Raw genomic sequence first — 23,132 nt, 5'->3', positions numbered from 1 at the left:
ATTGGGATATGGTCCGTGTTTTTATGTAGTTTCACTGACATAGTTGCGTTCTTGTATCTATGTATTGTAAATTAACCTTGTGTATCGGTAGTCAATGCGGCATGCTTGTAGTGCTTCCAGAATTTTGTCAAATTCTACTGTGTCAAAGGCTTTATGGAAATCTACAAAAGCCAAAACGAGTGGTCGATTGTATTCGATAGCCTTTTCTATTACCGTTTTAATGCTCTGTAGGTGATCATTTGTTCCAAATCCGGTACGAAATCCCGCTTGCTCCATTGGCTGGTAGAAATCACGTTTTTTTTCAAGGCGATTCGTTACTATTCTTGTAAGTTGTAAATTAATTTCTAACCAATGACAAGCTGTAACAACACGACACACCCTCCTATGGGTGTGACATTGATCTTATCTTGGGAATGAATGTAGTATAGTATATCATCATCATCAATCAGCCCTGATTTGTCCATTGTCGAACATAGGCCTCCTCCAGATATTTCCATCGTCTGTTCTATATTATAGTATAATATGCACTAATAAATAAGGTTTCTGCATTTTAAAACAAATCATTTTTAAAGGTTATGGTCACGTGACGCCACTAAGCAGAATGGGCAAAATATTTTGCATGGTGTACGCTATGGTCGGCATTCCTCTGACGCTAGTGCTGCTATCCGCTCTCGTGGAAAGACTGTTGGTACCCACTGTTGGACTGCTGCAATGGCTAAATTCAAGACTTGGACATTTATATCAGCCTCTAAACATAAGGATAATGCATCTCATAATAATGGGTAAGTCGGTAAAAGTTAATAAAAATTTTTTAAATAATTTATGAAGAATGAAGTTTATTTATTAAAGACTATTTATTAGAAGTTTGAACGCGTGTTATATATATACAAATATATGATATCTAGAACAGTCCACCTCTATTCACCGATATTTTGAACGTCGCTTCTCATATGTTAGCTGTTCCATCGAGAACTTTCTAGGCTATGCCGAGTTGCAACCGTTATTTGAGGTCGGTCGAAATTAACCTCTTCGTTATACTTCTCCCCACTTAGATCTGAGAAATGTGTTAAAATACACAGGCAAGACATAATGTCTCTACTAGAACGAGCGAGATAATTTTTAATACATATTAAGAAACTGTTATCATATTTCTTGCTCGTGTATTATATATTCCCAGTTCTCCTCTAAGCACTAGACTAGAAGATTGAAGCTTCAATGAAACCACAACACAGAACTAAAATCTAAAGTAAAACCGTTGATTTTTTAGATGGAATTTAGTACCCATTGGTTTTAAATACCATTCATTCTACCAATTTGGACTCATTCTACCATTGGTAGAATGAGCCCAAAGATGGAGTCAGATTATTGAACCTAACTACAATAATCTATCTATAGCCACTTGACGCTCAAATTCTTGTTGTAGTCATTTTTTATTAAAGTTGACCAATATTAGAATAACATTAAAATAATAAATATAAAACAGATACATACTACCGTCTGACTTTCATCTAATGTTAATAAAGTTTTTAATATTGTTAGGTATAATAGACTTTTTAATTATTATTTTTTACTTTTTTTCAGTGCTTATTCTAGTATGCATCTTCCTGTTACTTCCAGCTGCTGCCTTCGCCGCAATAGAACCAGAATGGGATTATCTAGACTCTATATATTATTGCTTTATTTCTTTGACAACGATAGGTTTAGGAGACTACATACCTGGCGACTCTGCCGATCAACCTTACCGTCCGCTCTATAAGATAGCTACTACATGTAAGTATAATTCTTTTAAAAATATGTCAATTCCTTTACACGTTTGTTCAAATTGATCGGCGTTGTTCCTGCAAAAGCCAAGAAACGTAATTGTATAATAAAATATTGAGATAGACTTCACATTATTTCTTTGAGCAATATTCGTTTTTACGATTGGTAGGTTGCTAACCTTGCCAATCACCCTCCACATTGTATCCGGGCTGTGGTAACCACAGAGCTACTCGATCCACCCGGCAATAGGGATGTTCACTAATTTTTAAATATAGTTAAATTCAATAGATTACAAGGTATATAAAAACGTAACAATCATAAAACTGTTTAAAAATGTATATTTTTTAAGATAAATGAGTTCATAATGTTGATTTTCTTGGAGGCTAGAAAACGGTAGCCTGCAGCGAGGCTACGGTCTGTGACGTCAGCAGTCGTAACGTCTTTGATCGACGTCTAGTTTTGTATACTTATTTACTCAGTGTATTTGAATGTGCGCAGTTTTTTACGTATTTAATTATTAAAAATAAAGCCAAATAAGTGGTGTTTTGTTCCTGGGTGTGTAAATATATCAAAAAACAGTTCTGACAAGATTTTTATTACCGTTCCAGCCAATTTAAAACAGAAAAAGAAATGGTTTGTTGCAGCTAGAACTTAAAATAACTAACTTAAAGAACTAACTTAATAAAATAAACATTATAGAAATTTTCCAGAGACTTTCGGCCCTTGGTAATAATGTAATTGTTCTTTCTGCATTTACATTTTTCAATGAATTTAAATAGCATTGGACCAAGATTTTGCACCTACCCCCTTAAAGAGTAAATGAAAAAGTTTCGGGACCTCAAATTTGTATTCCTTAAACTGGGATATTCCTAGAAACGGGATTCTAATAATACATACAGTAAAAGTAAACCTTGAAATAACTACATGTGGATGTAGGTATGACTTTATATTATATTGAAATCATTAATAATTTAGTGAAAAGATTGGTTGAAATGAAAATGTATAATACCCAAGTTCAAAAATATTTTTTACCTTGGAACAGTTGTCAACTCGAAATACGAAACAACCAAAATAAGATCTAGAGTTGAAAAGGACATAGCAACATTTAACAACATGCATGAGAAATATTTTCACCCATTGCGACATAATATCTCTCCCACTAAAAATGCGGCTGCTAAAATGTTATTATTTCCGGTCTTGCTATATGGCGCAGAGGCCTGGACAATAATGGAAACATTAATGAAAAAGCTAGAGGCATTCGAGATGTGGGTGTACCCACGTATCCTCAAAATATCCTGGGCGACCCACACCAACGTACAGGTATTGCGTCGAATGGGAAAACAAAAAGAAATCTCTTTTACAATTAAGAAACGAAATCTTAAATATTTCGGTCATCTCATGAGGCATGATAAATATCGTATACTCCAACTAATAACGCAAGGTAAAATAGAGAGCAAACGTGGACCCGGAAGAAAAGACACTCATGACTTAAAAACTTACGCCAATGATTTGGACAAAAATCGATCGAGTTATTCAGAAACGCCTCAAATGAAATTAAAATTGCCATGATGATAGCCAACGTCCACAACGGACAAGGCACATGAAGAAGAATAAAAATATTTTTAATACACCTAACCAAGGTAAAGTAATAACCAGCCAATGTATGTATACAATATGCATGCGTACAATGCATGCATACAACTTTCTCTATTTTTTTTTTGTGGAGTATTAAGCATTTATTTTTTTGGCTTAAAGAAGACATGGAAAATTATATGGAATATACACTCAGTAAAGCTGTGGTAGATTTATTTTTTTACAAGATGCCAATAAATCATACACCATTGTTACATCTACACTACAGTCGGTAGTTTATAGGAATCGGCTTTCTGAAAACCTTCTTCCAATTTATTTGTTTATTTTTGTAAAACCTAGAATATGTCCTTACAAACAGTCTATCCACTTTAAACTAAACAAATTCACTATAAAACTCCACTTTAACCCTGATAAAACAAGAAGAGAACAAAATAAAAAATGACCTGAAACGTCAAACAGGTAAACAGTAACACTATGAGAATGGCGCGCGCTTGGGGTATGCAACTAGTGACGTCAGGCCAATAGAGAAGCGTTCTTGAAATTTAAAATAATGCTAGATTTCTAATAAAGATTTTTTATAGAAAGGCTTTTTCAATTTTGTTGAAATTTTGGACAATTATTCCTAGGGTGTTTCTTAATCGTTTTACATGTTTGAAATGACTTTTTAATTTTTTGTGAACATCCCTATTACCCCAGGCAGAAAATATCTACCAGAACAACACAATAAAAATAAAAGTAGATGAAGCACTAACTGACCCAATTAAAGCTGGCAATGAGGTAAGACATGAAGACTCCCTGAGTCCTCTATTGTTCAACCTGATCATGGATGAAATAAAAAAAATAAGAACAAAAAAAAGGATACCAAATGGGAGAAAAACAACTTAAAATAATCTACTATACAGACGACGTAATGCTAATCTCTCAAAGTGAAGATAATTTACAGTGTTTTAATAATACCGGTGAAAAACCATTATTTGTTAGCATGTGCAGATTGTTTCAATATTAGTAGATAAGTGAGTTATACTCTCTAACTTCAAAAACATTGCTAAAGATGTTACTGTACTAAATTCTGTCGACACTGGTAGTGACCATCGATTAGTTAGGGTGCGAATAGAAGTAAATACGAAATTCGATAGAAGAAAATTATTAACACAGGATAAATTACCAAACATAGAAGCACTCGAAATGAATCAAGAGGAATATCAAAGTGAACTAAAAAAGAAACTAGGACCTTTACCAGTATTCAATACGAAAGATATAAATGAAATAACACAAAAATTAACGAATGACATAACATCAACTACAAAAAAGATCTGTGGTAAAAATAAAAATCCGAGAAAAACGAAACTTAAACAAACAACACTGGATTTAATGGAAGAAAGAAGAAGAACATCTAAAGAATTACCAGAATATAAGGCTATCAACAATAAAGTTAAAAAGAGCATAAGGTCAGACTTGCGGGCTTAAAAAACAAAACAAATATTGCAAACCATCGAAGACAATAGCAACATGAGAGTATTGAAATCAAATTTAACTAAAGGAAAATCGAAGATAACTAAAATCAAAAACCAACAGGGGAATACGGTGACAGAAAAAACTCAAATACTGAAGGAAATACAAACGTTCTACAAGAATCTTTATACATCCACTATACAGAACCCCGGAACAGACCATAGAACAATTCTAAACGTCGGCTCGGAAACTCTCCCTAAAATAACTTCTTCGGAAATTAGACATGCCTTACAGCAAATGAAGAATAAAAAAGCTCCTGGCGAGGATCATATAACGTCTGAAATGTTAAAAATGGGTGGCAACACCGTTGTAGAGGTTGTGGAAGTCTTGCTGAATAGGTGTCTGATAGAGAAAAGAATACCCAATCTGTGGGAAAACGCCGAAATAATACTTTTACACAAGAAAGGAGACAATACTAATATTGAAAACTACAGGCCTATAAGTTTGTTGTCACATTTATACAAATTTCTAACAAGAATAATAACCAACCGCATAACACAAAAACTTGATTTATATCAACCGGTTGAACAGGCGGGATTTCGAAAAGGGTTTGGTACTAACGATCACTTACAAACCGTTAGAACACTGGTAGAAAAAACCACACAATATAATGTACCCTTACATATGGCATTTATTGACTTTCACAAGGCTTTCGATAGTATTGAAACCTGGTCCTTTTTGTCAGCCCTCAGGGATGCTCGAATAGACTCACGGTACACTACACTCATTAAAAACATTTATGAACAGGCCACATTCCACATCAAAATCAATGAAGACCAAAAAACCGAAAAAATACGCCTTGGTAAAGGTATTAGACAAGGTGATACTATTTCACCAAAACTTTTTACCTTAGCATTGGAAAATGTATTCAAACAGCTCGACTGGGAGGAAAAAGGTCTAAACATTGATGGTGTACATTTGAGTCATTTGAGGTTTGCGGACGACATAGTATTATTCAGTACAGATATCAAGGAACTGGAGCAAATGATGAAGGAACTAAACCAGCAGTCAAATAAAATAGGTCTCAAAATGAATCTTCAGAAAACAAAAATAATGAGTAATGTACAAACTAATCTTGTTATTGACAACGTCAGTCTTGAAAATGTAGACCACTATATATATATATCTTGGACATACCATTAAAATCGGCAAAGAAAACCAAATAGCCGAAATAAAAAGACGCATACAATTGTCTTGGGTAGCTTTCGGCAAGTTAAGCTTTATCTTGAAGAATAGAGATATACCAATGTGTCTAAAACGAAGAGTTTATGACAAATGTATCTTGCCTGTAACTACATATGGACTGGAGACCATGGCCTTTACAAAGAAAACCTTAGAGCAGCTCAGTACAACTCAAAGAGCGATGGAGAGGGCCATTCTAGGGATTAGTTTGAGAGACAAAATTCGAAATATCGACATTCGTGAAAGAACAAAGATTACTGATGTCGCAGAACGTATAGCAAGGCTCAAGTGGCAATGGGTCGGACATGTTGCCCGAGATAATCCCGAAAAATGGACACAGAGACTAACAAACTGGAGACCAAGAGAGAACAGGCGATTAGTAGGCAGACCGCAGAAGAGGTGGGCAGATGATATCAAACAAGTCGCGGGCAAACAGTGGATGAGAATTGCCAAGAGTAGAAATCGATGGAAGCAAATGGAAGAGGCCTATGTCCAGCAGTGGACGAACACAGGCTGAAGAAGAAGAAGATAAGTGAGGATAAGGAGGCATCTTTATTTGACGAAGTCTACGTTTATTCTGATTTTGCAATTGAACGTATTATTCTAGCAATCACATAAAGACAGAGAAGAGTTCGCAATTGTAGTAGCCAACCTCCATTGAGGAGACGGCACTTTAAGAAGAAGAAGAAGAATCTGATTTTTATTGACCTATAATATAACGAATCTCACACATGTATAAAGAGAGATAATAACTGATTTTTTACCAAAAACAACTTTTTGGATAAAAGACTTCGAATCCTAATAAATGACTTCTGTATTCTGAACTATTTTCCTCTTCACGTAAATTCACGACGTTCTTGTTGTTGTGATATTAGTTCTTCCACCATTAATGATGTATCCATTCATATGAAAAATTGTTCAAAACGTTCTTTGCTGTGCCATTAAAATACCACGTGCCCACCTAAAAGAGCTATCTAGGTAAAGTTGATATTAATACCAGAAAATCTGAGATAAAAACAAGCTACAAGGGAACTAGAGAGAACCATAGAATATAGAATGAGAAGATTGAGAGATGAGAGATGAGAGCTTCTGCACTAACAAGGGTAAAGAAGGCTCAGTAAAGGATGCGATATAGAATATGAGAAGCAAAACAAAATTAAAAACGAAGTGTAAAAGAAGAGTAATACTCTGGGCTAATTAGCAAAATACAAGGAAAAGTTATTTACCAGCAATCTTTTGCTGGAATCGAATCTTATGATTCTATATATTAATAATATAGGTATGCAAAGTCCGCAGATGGTGTGCTACTTTTTTTATAAATAAAATGGCGCCCGAAAATCGTGTTTTTTTTAATTTTTGCTCTATAACTCCAAAGATTCTAACTTTGCACCAAAAACACCCAAATAAAAATTCACCGTAATTAAATTCTGCATAAAAACGTGTTTTTTCCGATTTACTTCAATGAAAATTTTCCCCGGAAAATGCGGGTTTTTTCAACAAAATCTTTAATTTTCAACTAAAATTTTAGATCTATCAATAATTAAATAACTTGGTAATATAAAATCTCTTTTCGCATAAATTATAATTCCAGAAGCCGATGGAAATTAAATGAACAGTTTAGCAACAATTGAATTGTTAATTAAAAATTTACGGTCGCTATTATAACCACAATAATTATGATACATTGGAATAACTACGATATTTATATAAAAAGAAACTGTACCTATCTAACGTACTTTACAGAATTGAAATTGGACTATTTAAACGGCCTCAGGAATATTTTAAAGTTATAAACAATATTTTGGCTTAAAAACAAATAGAATATCTCGGGAAATATTAAATGAAATTAAATCATGAAAACGGTTTTGGAAAAAAAGCGGCAGGAAGCTTCTTTTAAAAGCAAAAATGTTTAATTATGATAAGTGGTTCCCGAGGTACAACCGGTCAAAGTTGACCGGCATTTACGGTAAATATATAAACAATAGGATCATAATTTTCGAAACATCACCTTTTTATTTTTGTCCTATTTTTCCATGCCAATTTTCATATCTTTAAAATACTCATAACATATATTATTATAATAAAAACTATCGATATTGCGAGTGAAAATTGCCAAAAATAGCAAAATTCCAATCAAAAATTAGGTTGGACAAAATGTAATCTCAAAGTTCAAAATCGGTATACGTTAAAAAAATGCGTTTTCTCGGCTTCCCATGGAGCAATTTTCTTCATTATTTTTTGTTCCCAAGTAACTCGAGTAGAGCCATCTAACTAACGCATTACTAAATGTCAAGCTTGCTTTTGTTTTGTTATAATAGACTAATTTATTTATAAGAAAAGAAAACTACATATTTTTTCCAGTTGCAGACTTTTTTTTAGATAAACTTACTACAGGTGTACCTTTTAACGTTAAAAACACAAATATTCTCATTTGAAAGTTGTATAATTATTTAAACAATCTTTATCTAAACAAATTAAAAATTTTTGTTATAATAAATAAATTAATTAATTATAAAAAAACAAAAGCAACTTTGACATTTAATAATATCTACGTTAGTTAGATGACTCTACTCGAGTTACTTGGGAACAAAAAAAGAATGAAGAAAATTGCTCCATTGGAAGCAGAGAAAATGCATTTTTTAACGTATACCGATTTTGAACTTTGAGATTACATTTTCTCCAACCTAATATTTGATTGGAATTTTGCTATTTTTGGCAATTTTCACTCGTAATGTCGATAGTTTTTATTATAATAATATATGTTATAAGTATTTTAAAGATATGAAAATTGGTGTAGAGAAAGAGGACAAAAATAAAAAGGTGATGGTTTGAAAGTTATGATCATATTGTTTATATCTTTGCCGTAAATGCCGGTCAATTTTGATCGCTTGTATCTCAGGAACCACTTATGACAATTAAACGATTTTTCTTAAAAAAAAAGCGTTCTGCCGCTTTTTTTCCAATACGGTTGCATGATTTAATTTAGTTTAATATTTCCCGAGATATTCTATTTGTTTATAAGAAAAAAAATTGTTTATAATTTTAAAATATTCCTGAGGCTGTTTAAATAGTCCAATTTAAATTCTGTAAACTACATTAGATTTGTACAGTGTCTTTTTATGCAAAAATCATAGTTATTCTTATGTATCATAATTATTGTGGTTATTATAGCGACCGTAAATTTTTAATTAACAATTCAATTTTTGCTAAACTCTTTATTCAATTTCCATCGGCTTCTGGAATTATAATCTATGCGAAAAGATCTTTTATATTACCAAGTTATTTAATTATTGATAAACAATTACTTATCTAAAATTTTAGTTGAAAATTAAAGATTTTGTTGGAAAAACCCGCATTTTCCGGGAAAATTTTTCGTCGAAGTAAATCGGGAAAAACACGTTTCTATGTAGAATTTAATGAGGGTGAATTTTTATTTAAGTATTTTTTGTTTAAAGTTAAAATCTTTTTAGTTATAGAGCAGAAATTGAAAAAAACACGATTTTCGGGCGCCATTTTGTTTATAAAAAAAATAGCACACCATCTGCGGACTTTGTATACCTATATTATTAATTCGATTCCAGCAATAAAATTGCTGGTAAATAACTTTTCCCAAAAATGGCCTATTCACCGACTGCCCAGACTATAAATCGTAAAAAGAAAAAGTAAAAAGGCAACAAATGATAACAGAATGTAAGACACAAGAGATCAGGTCAATAATTCTGAAGGATTCAATGATGTGTATAAAGATGATGATATTGTGAAATCAAAAACGATTCTACAATCCATAAATAGTTATGCATCAACATTTAGGCAATATGATTTTTTTCTAATTATTATTTATAAAACAAACATTCTGGTCGAAAATATTTTGAATATGAATGTAAAAAATACCACTTTAAAGAACTTAGAAGAAGATTGTGCGCAGTTATGAAAAACTATGCAGTGTGTTTTCTTGAACGGAAAATTACTTCAATTTTTCGTTATCTGCTTAGAGTTATCAAATGTAATTAACAACAAAAAATTGCTATTTATACTACATACCCATTTAAACGATAATTTTCTAACTTGATTGTAAGTAACGGATATTTAGATTACTGATTATTAATTATTAAACAATAAATCTTTCATGAACGTTGCAAGATGCTTAAGATGTAAACCACAATAAAATGTCAGCAATTCAAAACTACTACGAAATGAAGAAATATAACAAACAAATAACATAAAAGATAAAGAAGGCATATACACCAACTTAGAAGAACACCTGAGTGAAGTTCAATTTGGATTCAGAGCAGGACTCGGACGAGGGAAGCACTTTTCAGTTTGCAAGTTCTAATACATAGAGCAAGGAATGTCAACTGCGATGTATGCATGTTTCATGAATTTCCAGAAGGCATTTGATAAAGTCCCACATAGGAAACTAATCGATATTCTAAAAACATCAAGAGTGGATGGTAAGGATATAAGACTGATCTCAAACTTATATATCCAACAAAAAGCAACAGTGCAATTAGAAAATAAACTGTCCGAGATTTTCAGTCGAAAAAGGAGTTAGACAGGGTTGCATACTTTCACAAGCATTATTTAACATATGCCTACTCTGAAAACATCTTTAGAGAGGCCTGGAGGAATCAGAAGATAGTATTGCTCATTAGTAAGAACACCAACATAAACGCCAAATTACAATAAACTATACACCGTTAGAGAGAAAACATACGCTATTTGGGCAATATTGGGCTATTTGGGCTATGCAGTATTAAGGATATTTGGAATCATAGCTACGAAATAAAAACTCATATTGAAAAAGCCAGAAGCTCTTTTAACAGTGTTAGGAAGATTATCTGCAACTTATCTTTAAGTATCAATATACGCATAAGAATTCTCAAATGTTACGTCTGTAGTGTCGTCCTCTATGGAGTAGAAAGCTGGAGTCTTACAAAAGATGCCATAAAACGATTAGAGGCATTTTAAATGTGGTGCTACCGACGCCGACGTATGTTGAGGATCTCAAATATACACCACACAACTAACACAACTATTCTCCAGAGGCTAAGAAAAGACAAAGAAATTATGCGTAATAATAAATATCGACTTCTACAGTTGATTCTACAAGGCAAGATTGAGGGCAAGAGAGGCATAGATATAATAACCTGTAGATTAGGCTAGCTATGGGCCGCTCTGTGCATCGAGGTGTAACGCCAATATCAAGGACGCCATTGGGCAATATTCATTTTGAGTGGTCTAGTCATCTTTGTCCGTCATATGAGCGGTATCGCTTAGTAAAAAGAGATAGATAGACCACCGATCGACTGCCGCACGTTACGCTTTTTTGCTCAGTATGCCTTGTCTACGGTTAACATGTCTCTGAAGAGAGGCCCTGGACGTAGACGTATATCCTGGCTGTCCAATCTTAGGAATTGGACTGGTCTAACGTCAACTGATCTATTTCGAGCTGCTGTGAATAGAATAAGATGGGTTAATGTGGTCGCCAACATCTCTCACATTTAGAAGAAAATAAAGCAGGCAAAATATTAACAGATATAAATAAAATAATGAAGAGATGGAGCTATTCTATTTTTTGATCTTTTGATTGCTTCGTTTACTTCTTCTTGGGTGATGACAACATCACCCAAGAAGAAGTAAACGAAGCAATCAAAAGATCAAAAAATAGAAAATCACCAGGTCCGGATAATATACCAAATGAATTAATTAAATACGGAGGTACAAAAATAATAGAAGAGATAACAACATTATTCCAAAAAATTGTAAACAACATGACAGTACAACAGACAGAGAAAACTGTCATGTTGTAAACAACATGACAGAGGAATGGAGAGAGAGTATAAAAATACCCATCTACAAGAAAGGCGTAAAGACAGATCCTACGAACTACCGAGGAATTACACTACTCAATTCTACATCAAAACTATTGACAAAAATTCTATCCCAAAAAATATATAAGAAAGCCGGTGTATCGGAAGAACAACAGGGTTTTCGCCCAAACAGATCTACAATAGACGCTATTTTCATAATGCGACAATTAGTTGAGAAATCAATAGATTTCGACAAGCCCATGTTCACATGCTTTGTAGATCTGAAACAAGCATTCGACAGAGTACGATTAAAGGATGTGCTCACTATCCTTGAAAAGAGAAACATAGGTCAGAGATATAGAAACATAATCAAAGAGCTCAATAGATCCAACAAAACACGAATTAAAACCACACACGGGCTCACGGAAGAAATCAAAATCAATGCAGGCATTAGACAAGGGGACAGCCTCAGTCCATGCCTATTTAATTTAATAATGGATGAAGTTATAGGTAGTGTTAACATAATGAATCAGGGATACAAAATGGGTAACCGAACCATGAGAATACTTTGCTACGCAGATGATGCAATCTTAATAGCCGAAAACGAAGATGACTTACAACGCCTACTACAAAAATTCAAAATAACCGCCGAAAAGTATAACCTGGCACTATCCAAAGAGAAAACCCAATCGATGGTAATATCCAGGAACCCAATTAGATGTAAATTAGTAGTGGACGACCATATAATCGAACAGGTAATGGATTGCAGATACTTAGGTTTGGAAATATCTAGCGACAGGCATCTGTGGCAAGAATCAAAACAGCAGGCAACGAAAGCAGCGGGAATATCTGGTTTCCTGAGGGATATAATCTGGCGGAATAAATATATGAGCACCGAAAGCAAAGTCCGCATTTATGAGACATGTGTTAGACCCGTACTGACATACGCAGCTGAGACAAGGGCCGAGACAATAAAGACCAAACAAATAATGAGAACAACAGAGATGAAAACCCTAAGATCCATAAGAGGTATCACACTCAGAGATAGAATACGAAACAAAGACACATTGAGAGAGCTAGGCGTTCAAGACGTAGTGAGATGGACAAGAGCGCGACGACGCATGTGGAGAGACAACGTAAATCGGATGGACCCTGAACGTATGGCGCATTGGGCGAAAACACAGAAGCCCAACACCAAGCGACCCATAGGAAGACCCAAAAAACGATGGTACGAGAGTTGGAGCTCCGGATCGCAGCAAAGACTGTAACAGAAGAAACAGGACATAGTCCTATTACAAGAAGAAGAAGAAGAAGAGATGGAGCGAGTATTTTCAAGATCTGTTAAATACGAATATAACTTCTCTCTCTTCAGTCCTGATCCCCCGGAGAAAGTGTACTGGTCATGGTAATGTAGTGTTTTGTCCGTCTCCAAAGATCTCTGTCTCTGGTCATCTTTTTTAGCTCATGCATAGGCCTTTTGCATATTCTTGTAATAAATTTGGTAGATTCATCTTGTTGGGATCTTCCTCGTGATCTTCAGTCTTCTACCTTTCGTTGGATAATAAGTATTTCCATATTTCCATAAACAAGGAAAGATTAACAGAAGAAATAACAACCCTGGCAAATGAAGCACAGAAAGGATGTCTAGAAATTAACGAAGAAAAAACAAAATAAAATCAATGGGAAAATCCCAATAGTTGGCTGTATACCACAGTTTAAAAAAACTTATACAGAAGTAAAAACTTCAAATTGTATTTTGGTATAAAATCGTTTATTTAAAAACTATCTAAAAGTCATCCACATGGATTGCAAAACGTTTTCGTTCTGATCAGAAGATCTTCAGTGCATTCCGCAAAGTAGTTGTAACTAGCACACCAATGAAGGTGGTAACTTCAGAATATATGGCTTACATTATAAATTTTAATAAAATATTGTGACTACTAGTCGATGTTAAAAGATTAAATTATGTATGTGCCTAAAGAGCAACATGCTTCCTTGCTCGAAAAAACTAGGTACTTGCCATTTCAATTAGCACAGACCAACAGTTGGTCCAACAGTGGTTTTTTCGAAAGGAAAATCCTAAAAAAATTATGGGTCCTATAAGAATGGAAAACGGAGAAATGAGAAGAAGAATTAACCAAGAACTAAGAGACATAATGAAGGGAAAAGATATAGTTAAATTTATTCAAGCGCAGATACCGAGATGGCTAGAACACATAGAGAGTAGAAAACACGACCTTCTAATTAAAAAAATGGAAGCCAGAAACTGAAAGACCAATGGGAAGACCCAAAGAGAGATGGTAGGACTAGGTCATAAGGGAGATCAAAATCCTGAAAGTGAGAAACTGGAGGGAACTATGCACATATCGAAATGAGTGGAAGAAAATTGTAACGAAAGCTAAGTCATACAACAAACTTTGACAACATACAAGTGGAATGCGGAGTGATTATCAGAGGGCTCTAAATAATAGCGGCAAATATTCCATATGGAATGAAAAGCCTTGATAACGATGATGATCTTTCGATAGAGGGCCTTTCCATAGATGAAATAAAAGAAGCACTAAGAGATTGAAAACGGAAAAGCACCAGGTAGCGACAAATTAACAGCAGAGATGATAAAAATACTACCAAGGACAGGACCCACGTAAGGGCTACTGGCGCCTGTGTGCAAAAAAGGATTTTGCGCCCCTTAAGGTATTTGGATCATGTTTTTTTATTTTTTTTTACGGCAGGTATTGCAGGTGGTCGGTGTAGGGTAGGTGGTATAATAAGGCTCATATTACCCGTATGCGCGCCAATGGTGAATATTAAATGTATATCAAAAAATGTGCAATAACTATATATCGCTTAAAACCAACCAAATTTCATTTGAATGTCTTAACCGGTTTTAGAGCAATTAATAAATCGTCAGTTTGTAAAAAAAATTTCAATACCACGTATCTCGAAAACGAAGTATTTACGGACAAACATTTATAAAGTAAACTGTTATAATTTTTTCATGCAGAATTACACCGTAAAGTTTGCCATACTTATTTAAAAACAACGTGTATTGACGAAAATCAAGGCTAGTTGTTAAAGTACCGAACTGTTTTATTATCCAGCATAAGCAAATAAATCAAAAAACAGACTGTTAAAAAAACAGGAGGCAATAGGGTTTTAATTTCAGTATTTTATTAATGTTAGAATATTCCACAGGGTCACGCGAACTTTGAGAAAAAATCACAGTTTAATTGGTACACCCGGTATACAATGACAATTAACCTGTCTAACAACAATATTATTACAGCGAGATTGTTAAAGAATAAATCTATAACGTATTAAAAAAATCACTTAAATCGGACAACAGGTTTAGGAAATTCGAGACAGAAAAACAGCTTTAATGTTTTAATTTCATTAAACAAATCATTGGAGTCGATATCCTTATTATCCTGATCGTCAGTCAGTCGTTCTTCAAGAACAGCAGCAGGATTATGAACATAGAAAATATCAAGAAATTACCGCCTGATTTCTGGCATGTTCTCGCAAATAGGAATCCGCAGTACCTGGATAATAAATTTTTACTAATAAAATTTCGTGTGTATTTATACCTAATCCTATTTAATTTCTCAACGTTTATTTTAAAATTCATTTTTGTTTTTTTTTTGAAATTTTTTTGCAATTTTTGACCCTGGGTTTTGGCTCCCCTAAAGGATGGCGTCCGTGTGCATTGCACATATGGTAGCGGCGGCCCTGACCAAGGATATTAAAATAAAATTTTGTTATGTTGTGGTAAGGCAGTAAGACGCAACGATAGAAGACGTGCAATGCTGGGCATGAGCGTTCGAAACCACATAAAAAACCAGCAAATCAGGTAAAGATGTCAAGACGTCAACGAAAGAATCACGACGCTTAAGTGATAACTGAAACTAGGCAGAGCACCTAACTTGAACACAAGATGAACGGTGAACAAGACGCATCATGGAATGCAGGCTCAGAAACTATAAAGAAAGCGAAGACGACCACCTACTAGGTGGAACGACAACGTGAAAAGAGTAGCAGGAAACTGACTACAAGCGGCCAAGTGTAGAGAACATTGGAAGATGCTGAGGGAGGCCTATGTCAAGCAATTTTCTGAATGATAATGATGAAAGCAGTGACGAAACAGGTTTGTGGGATCTCCAGGGAATTGCTAACTAATGAATTTTAATAATACCCTGTCTACCTTTACTAATGAAGATGACCTACAAAGATTAATTAAAGAATTCGAAGACACGGCGCTCATATACAACATGGTGATCTCAACAAAAAAAACTAAATCGATAGTGATAACAGCGGAACCGAGACGGTGTAAACTGGTTGAAAATAGCAAAATAATAGAACAAGTGATGGAAACGGAATACTTGGGAATAAAATTTGTCAAGCTACCGACAAGTCGAAGAAGAAGTACAAAAACAAGTGAACATGGCGAACAGAGCAGGAGGATGTCTCAACAACACAATCTGGAAAAACAAATACCTCACAAAGGAAACGAAAACCAAGATATATAAATCAACAATAAGACCGATAATGACGTACACAGCGGAAACAAGAGCAGATACGGCGAAAACACAAAGATTGCTGGAAACAGCAGAAATGAAAGTCTTACGAAAAATAACAAACAAAACTCTAAAAGACAGAGTAAGAAGTGAGGAAATAGGAGATAGTGTAGAAGAAATAAACATGTGGACCAAAAGAAGAAAATTACAATGGAATCAACACATAGAAGGAACGACAGAAAATAGAATAGTACGAATAGCAAGAGAAAAATCACTAAATGGAAGATCATTGGGACGACCGAGGAAAAGATGGTCAGACAAAGTCAATTGAGGCTAAAAACCGAAGTAAACCAGGCATGAGCCTATTTATTAAATAGGAAGAAGAAGAAGACCAATACTAATATGGATATGGTACTACCGCGTTTAGTAACCGTTATGCATATGTAATAAAAAATGTGATATAAGACTACCTACCCCCAATATGCTTTAAAAACAACTAATTCCAAAAAGATAAACAAGTTTCGTAAACACCGTATAAATATTTAGTTTATAATCATTTACATTATTGTTTCTTTCACTGAATCAGTTGAACTTAATAGCAGATATGTTATCAGAGACTTTGATATGTCAAGTGTTATGTTGACATTGTGCAAGAATGAGAACTAAATAGTTTTTCCAAGAAAATTATAACGTATGTCCTAAAAGTTTTGGCACAAAATTCATTGTAGTCGGAGAGATAGAAGCGGATTTTGTGCTTGATAAGTAATATGGAAACACTATACGGGGATATGTTGAATTTGTGTACATGACTTTCACGAACGGCCGGAAACCAGAGTTGGGGCTGAGTGTAATTATAAGGGGTCAAAGTCGCGGATTTTATTATTTTTTTTTGTGACGCTCATGATCGAGATAGTGCACTAAAATTTGGGAATAACTAGGTCATGACGTAACTAAGTAAAATCTCTAGGGGCGGAACGCTGCGTGGCCGACAAAGGGGTGGGGGTAGGGGTGAATATAAAAAATATAAAGGGTTTTTGCGCTGTTCGTGATTGAGATAGTGGACCAAAATTTGGGAATATGTAGATCATGACATTACTAAGTAAAATCCCCAGAGCCGGAAACCAGAGTTGGAGATGAGGGTAGTTAAAAGGGGTCAAATTCGCCGTTTTTATTATTTTTTTTTGTGGCGCTCATGATCGAGATAGTGCACCAAAATTTGGGAATAAGTAGGTCATGACGTAACTAAGTAAAATGTCCAGGGGTGGCACGCTGCGTGGCCGACAAAGGGGTGGGGCAGGGGTGAATACAAAAAATATAAGGGAATTTTTTGCGACGTTCGTGATTGAGAGAGTGCACCAAAATTTGGGAATAAGTAGACCATGACATAACTAAGTAAAATTCTCAGAGCCGGAAACCAGAGTTGGGCATAAGGGGTCAAAATCGCCGTTTTTATTATTTTTTTTGTGACGCTCATGATCGAGATAGTGCACCAAAATTTGGGAATAAGTAAGCCATGAGGTAACTAAGTACAATCTCCAGGGGTGGAACGCTGCGTGGCCGATAAAGGGGTGGGGGTAGGTGTGAATATAAAAAATATAAGGGTTTTTTGCGACGTACTAGATTGAGATAGTGCAACAAAATTTGGGAATAAGTAGACCATGACTTAGCTAAGTAAAATCCCCAGAGCCGGAAACCAGAGTTGGGGATGAGGGTAGTTTTAAGGGGTCAAAGTTGCAGTGTGTATTATTTTTTTTTTGTGACCCGGCACAACATTTGTCCCCTACGCAGCGTTCCACCCCTGTAGATTTTACTTAGTAATGTCATGATCTACTTATTCCCAAATTTTGGTGCACTATCTCAATCACGAACGGCAAAAAAAACCCCATATATTTTTATACTCACCCCTGCCTACCATCACTTTGTACCCCAAGCAGCATTCCGCCCCTGAAGATTTTACTTAGTTACGTCATAACCTACTTACTCCCAAATTTTGGTGCACTATCTCCATCATGAGCGCCACAAAAAAAAATAATAAAAACCGCGACTTTTACCCCTTATAACTACCCTCGTCCGTCACTCTGGTTTCCGCCTCTAGGGATATTACTTAGTTATGTCATGGTCTACTTATTCCCAAATTTTGGTGCAATATCTCAATCACGAACGTCGCAAAAAACCCCTTATATTTTTTATATTCACCCCTGCCCCACCCCTTTGTCGACCACGCAGCGTTCCACTCCTGGAGATTTTACTTAGTTACGTCATGACCTACTTATTCCCAAATTTTGGCGAGCTATCTCGATCATGAGCGTGACAAAAAAATAATAAAAAACGGAACTTTGACCCCTTATAACTACCTTCCTTCCCCACTCTGGTTTCCGGCTCTGGGGATTTAAATTATTTATGTCATGGTCTACTTATATCCAAATTTTGGTGCACTATCTCAATCACGAACGTCGCAAAAAACCCCTTATATTTTTTATATTCACCCCTACCCCACCCCTTTGTCGGCCACGCAGCGTTGAGCCCCTAGAGATTTTACTTAGGTACGTCATAACCTACTTATTCCCAAATTTTGGTGCACTATCTCGATCATGAGCGTCATAAAAAAATAATAAAATCCGCGACTTTGACCCCTTATAACTACCCTCGGCCCCAACTCTGGTTTCCGGCCGTTGGTGAAAGTCATGTACACAACTTATTCAACATATCCCCGTATATTTTTTCCATATTACTTATCACGCACAAAATCCGCTCCCAGCTCTTAGACTATTGGCTTTAATTTTAACCCGCGAGTAGTCGCACGGTGAGATAGAATCTCAATTTTTATCCTTTTTCGCGATAACTTGATGAAAAATTTTGCAATTTTGAAAAAATTTCGTAAGTGCCTCGAGGAAGGGTGTAGTAATGCGTAGGGATATTTTTTTTTCTTCTTCTTCTTTTTGTGGAATTTATGGCTTTGGGGAGAGCCAATTAGCTTTAACCCGCGAGTAGTCGCGCCGTTAGATAGAATCTCACATTTCATCCTTTTTCGTAATGCAGTAAAACCTGTCAGTAACGGCCACTAAAAATGAAAGAACTATTGGAAGATATAGAAAGGTGGCCGCTATTGCCAGTTTTTGTAGTCTACATATAATTGGTTTGGGAAATTTTTAAACTGGCCGTTAAGACAGGTGGCCGATGTTGGCAGGTGGCCGTTAACACAGGTTTTACTGTACAGTAAAATTTGTCAGTAACGGCCACTAAAAATGAAAGAACTATTGGCCGATATAGAAAGGTGGACGGTATTGCCAGTTTTTGTAGTCTACATATAATTGGTTTGGGGAAATTTTTAAACTGGCCGTTAGGACAGGTGGCCGATGTTGGCAGGTGGCCGTTAACACAGGTAATAAAATTGTTAGAAATATATATTTTCAATATAAAAAGTAGATAAAAATAGTACAAAATAAAAATTTGTTTTAAATTCGTATTTTGAGATAGAATCTCACACGCGACTATCGACGTTACAGAAGTGAGCGCGACTAGTCCCGGGTTAACAAAAACAAAATAATATCAAGTTGTCTTTGGAAACAAAAGCTTGTTTATATTGTCTGCTTTCAGTTAAGTTTTATTTATTTTGAATTTTGCAATTTTGAAATTACAAATAAAAAAAAGTATCTACAAGTTGGTTGGACGGGCACTTAAAGCTGAAATCTGTCGAATATTTCAGAATGAAAATAATTAACACAGAACCTTTTATAGAACAATATCGGAGTGCAAGCAGGGAATACCATGGCTGAAGCTACTACAATGTGGAAGACCACGTGTATTTACTGCACAGAAGTCAGAGAGATTGGTGAAAAGAGCAAAAAACCAGCTTGGAAAAGAAACTAGAAGATTGGCTCGTCAATACAGATCTTTGAAAAGTACGATATCGTTGTAATTGGGGAGGAATGGGAATGGTCTTACATGTCTAAAGAGACGTAAATGCCTTAAATACTCTCATGCGCAACTCCTTCAGCCTTAGCATCTTACTATTGCTAAAGGAATACCCAAAACTGGCTTCTGTACAACACCAAATACTCTTTGTTCCCAAAAACGATAATCTTCCAAACTTGCCGCAGCCCAATTTTTTTTGGAGCTTTATTGTCTAGGAAAGTTTATCATGGAGGCTGGGAAGCCCAAGATGAAGAACACTAAGACGGTAAATTTACAACAACTAAGAAAAATTGATCTGTATTCCGCTCAGGACCTTCCAGTAGAGAAGAATGGGCCATTCCTTTCATTAACAAAAATTTCGATAAATATTTTGTGCCAAAACTTTTAAGACATACGTTACAGTTGTTACCAATTATAAAAGTTTAATCGTAATATTTAATAATGATTTACTTCTTATTATTGAGCCATATCCTTTCGAAGGTTGGCTATCCAAACGGCAACTGTAGCTTTGGAAATTGCTGCAACTTTAGGGTCCATTTCTGCTAGATAATAGTACCGCAAACATGAGACAAAAACTGCGCTAAACTAAGACAAGAACAATGACTGTAGAGAGAAATAATTACTTAAACGCAAACTCATATGTCGCTGGAGATGAAATCGGAATAAGTTAGTTTAAATACTTGGGCTGTCTGCTGAACGAGAGTTGGGACACTGAGACTGAAATAAAGAGCAGAACAGAACAAACCAAAAATGCTTTTTTAAAACTTCGCAAATTTCTGACTAAACCCGTAGCCGGAAACCCTCGAAACTCCACAAGATGACGTGCCTTAGCAGTGGCTGGGTACCAAGTGCTCCTGGTGTCGATTCTCAAGGCGTATTCTTGTTCAACAACCCCAAAAACCTCCGAGCAATTTGTTTGCATCAATTTTGGTGTCCAAATCCCTCAAAACTCCTGAAAATGACGTGTCTTAGCACTCTTAGCAGTGACCTCGGGCACCAGATACTCCGGGATCCGTTCTGATGGCGTATCCATGGACCTTTTTAGGCCCTAGTTATCTTGGGTTAACATAAAATAAACATTTTTAGGTTATATTAAATTTAAATTTAATCATAACTTTTCTTTTTTAGGTTACCTTTTCATGGGCATAACCATAATGATGTTAACACTAGCAGTATTCTACGACATTCCGCAACTGAACTTGGGACTTTTATTCACCGTAAAAGAAGACAACAGTTCCGAAAAGGTCAGACTCGCCTCTTCTGGTCAGGACTTAAACTACGGAGCCAGCACTCTGACGCCACAAAATGAAGAAAATACCCACCGACAAGTAGTGAGAGTCCGATCCAGGAGAAACGACAGTCCTAGTCCAGATGACCCCGGTCCTAGAGGGATTCCCTGAATATCATCTCGTTTGCTGAATTAAATGATATAAATACGTTACTGATATGGGATGTTGAACAACGAATTGAGATAAGTTTGGATGTAAAATATTTCCGAAAAATTTTATTTTGATCAACTTTTTGTTAGGTCAATATGGCAATTAAGTGTTTTTACTTATAATAAAAATTTAAGGGGAATCGAAATTCTGTGCTTATTTTAAATTTTTATTTAGACTGTCCACTATTACCAATTTTTTGTTTTCAAGACGAAGATTCTTGAAAGTTGTGAAATCAAATTATGATAATAAGTATCTACATACCTACATAAGTATGTTATTAGCTTCTATTTGATAAAAAAGCTAAATTATTTTCAAATTTCTGTTTGTTTGGGTGGTAAATATTGCACCAGTGGGCGTCTGAGCATTTACCATCACCTACAAATCATTGGTATAGATTTCTACCCAAGGCCGATGCCACATTATGCGTTTTGACCGGATGCGGTGAAAACGCATCCGTTTCCAACGCAACCGAACCGACCTGTCACACTATGCGTTTAGTCTGGTGCAGTTTGTAAGCGCGTACCGATGACTCAAAACGCATCCGTTTCCAACGCAACCGGACCGATCTTCACACTATGCGTTTTCACCGGATGCGGCGGAAACGTATCCGGTCAAAACGCATAATCTGACATCGGCCTAAAGGAGACAAAGAAGGCCCCAACAATTATAGAGGTATACATCTACTGAACACCGCACTTAAGCTAACCAACAAAATCAATGAACTAACAACTTTATCAGAAAACAACAAGGATTCATATCCGGTAGATCCTGCATATACGCCGTATTTGTACTAAGACAAATCACAGAAAAGGCCATCGAGTACAATAAACCAGCATATCTGTGTTTTATAGACCTGACAAAGGCTTTCGATCGCATCCAAGTCGAAGACGTCTTACACTTACTGTATACATAGAAGAAACATACCAATCAATATTATACAAACCATTGAAAACATAATCGGATACAGGCAAAGATAAATGGAAAACTAACACAGTTTATACCAGTACAAAGCGGAGTCAGACAAGGCGACTCGTTAAGCCCACTGCTCTTTAAAATAATCGAAAAAATAATAGAAGCAGTACGTAAAGGTCATGGGTCACAGAATGGGGAACAAAGAAATAGAAATATTATGTTATGCAGACGACGCCGCATTAATCGCCGAGACACAAGACGATCTCCAAAGATTAACACACATCTTCAATACAACAGCCAAGAAATACAATATGATACTTAATATCAGCAGAAAAAACAAATGTATGAAAACGTCTAAATACCCACTACGATGTAAAATCGAAATTGATGGGAAAATAATAAAGCAGGAAGCAGAGTTTAGATAACTTTGAATATATATAACCACTTACGGAGATGTTGAAGAGGAGGTATGATAACAAAGCTTAAAAGCAAGT

The 23,132-nt window shown here is 35.4% G+C and overlaps 1 protein-coding gene across 1 annotated transcript in view; it reads left to right on the top strand.

Annotated features, from left to right (window-relative positions):
- LOC126885967 (potassium channel subfamily K member 1-like) overlaps nucleotides 1–22,827 on the top strand; it is a 95,934-nt gene extending 73,107 nt beyond the window's left edge. The window contains exons 3-5 of the mRNA XM_050652805.1: nucleotides 573–782; nucleotides 1,582–1,770; nucleotides 21,416–22,827. Coding sequence (XP_050508762.1) covers nucleotides 573–782; nucleotides 1,582–1,770; nucleotides 21,416–21,687 — 671 coding nt within the window. The 3' untranslated portion in view covers nucleotides 21,688–22,827. The remainder of the gene's footprint in view (nucleotides 1–572; nucleotides 783–1,581; nucleotides 1,771–21,415) is intronic.
- Nucleotides 22,828–23,132: the final 305 nt, after the last annotated feature.

This window comes from Diabrotica virgifera, chromosome 6 (assembly GCF_917563875.1).
Source record: "Diabrotica virgifera virgifera chromosome 6, PGI_DIABVI_V3a".
Taxonomy (NCBI): domain Eukaryota; kingdom Metazoa; phylum Arthropoda; class Insecta; order Coleoptera; family Chrysomelidae; genus Diabrotica; species Diabrotica virgifera.
This window is presented reverse-complemented; position numbering and strand designations above follow the sequence as displayed.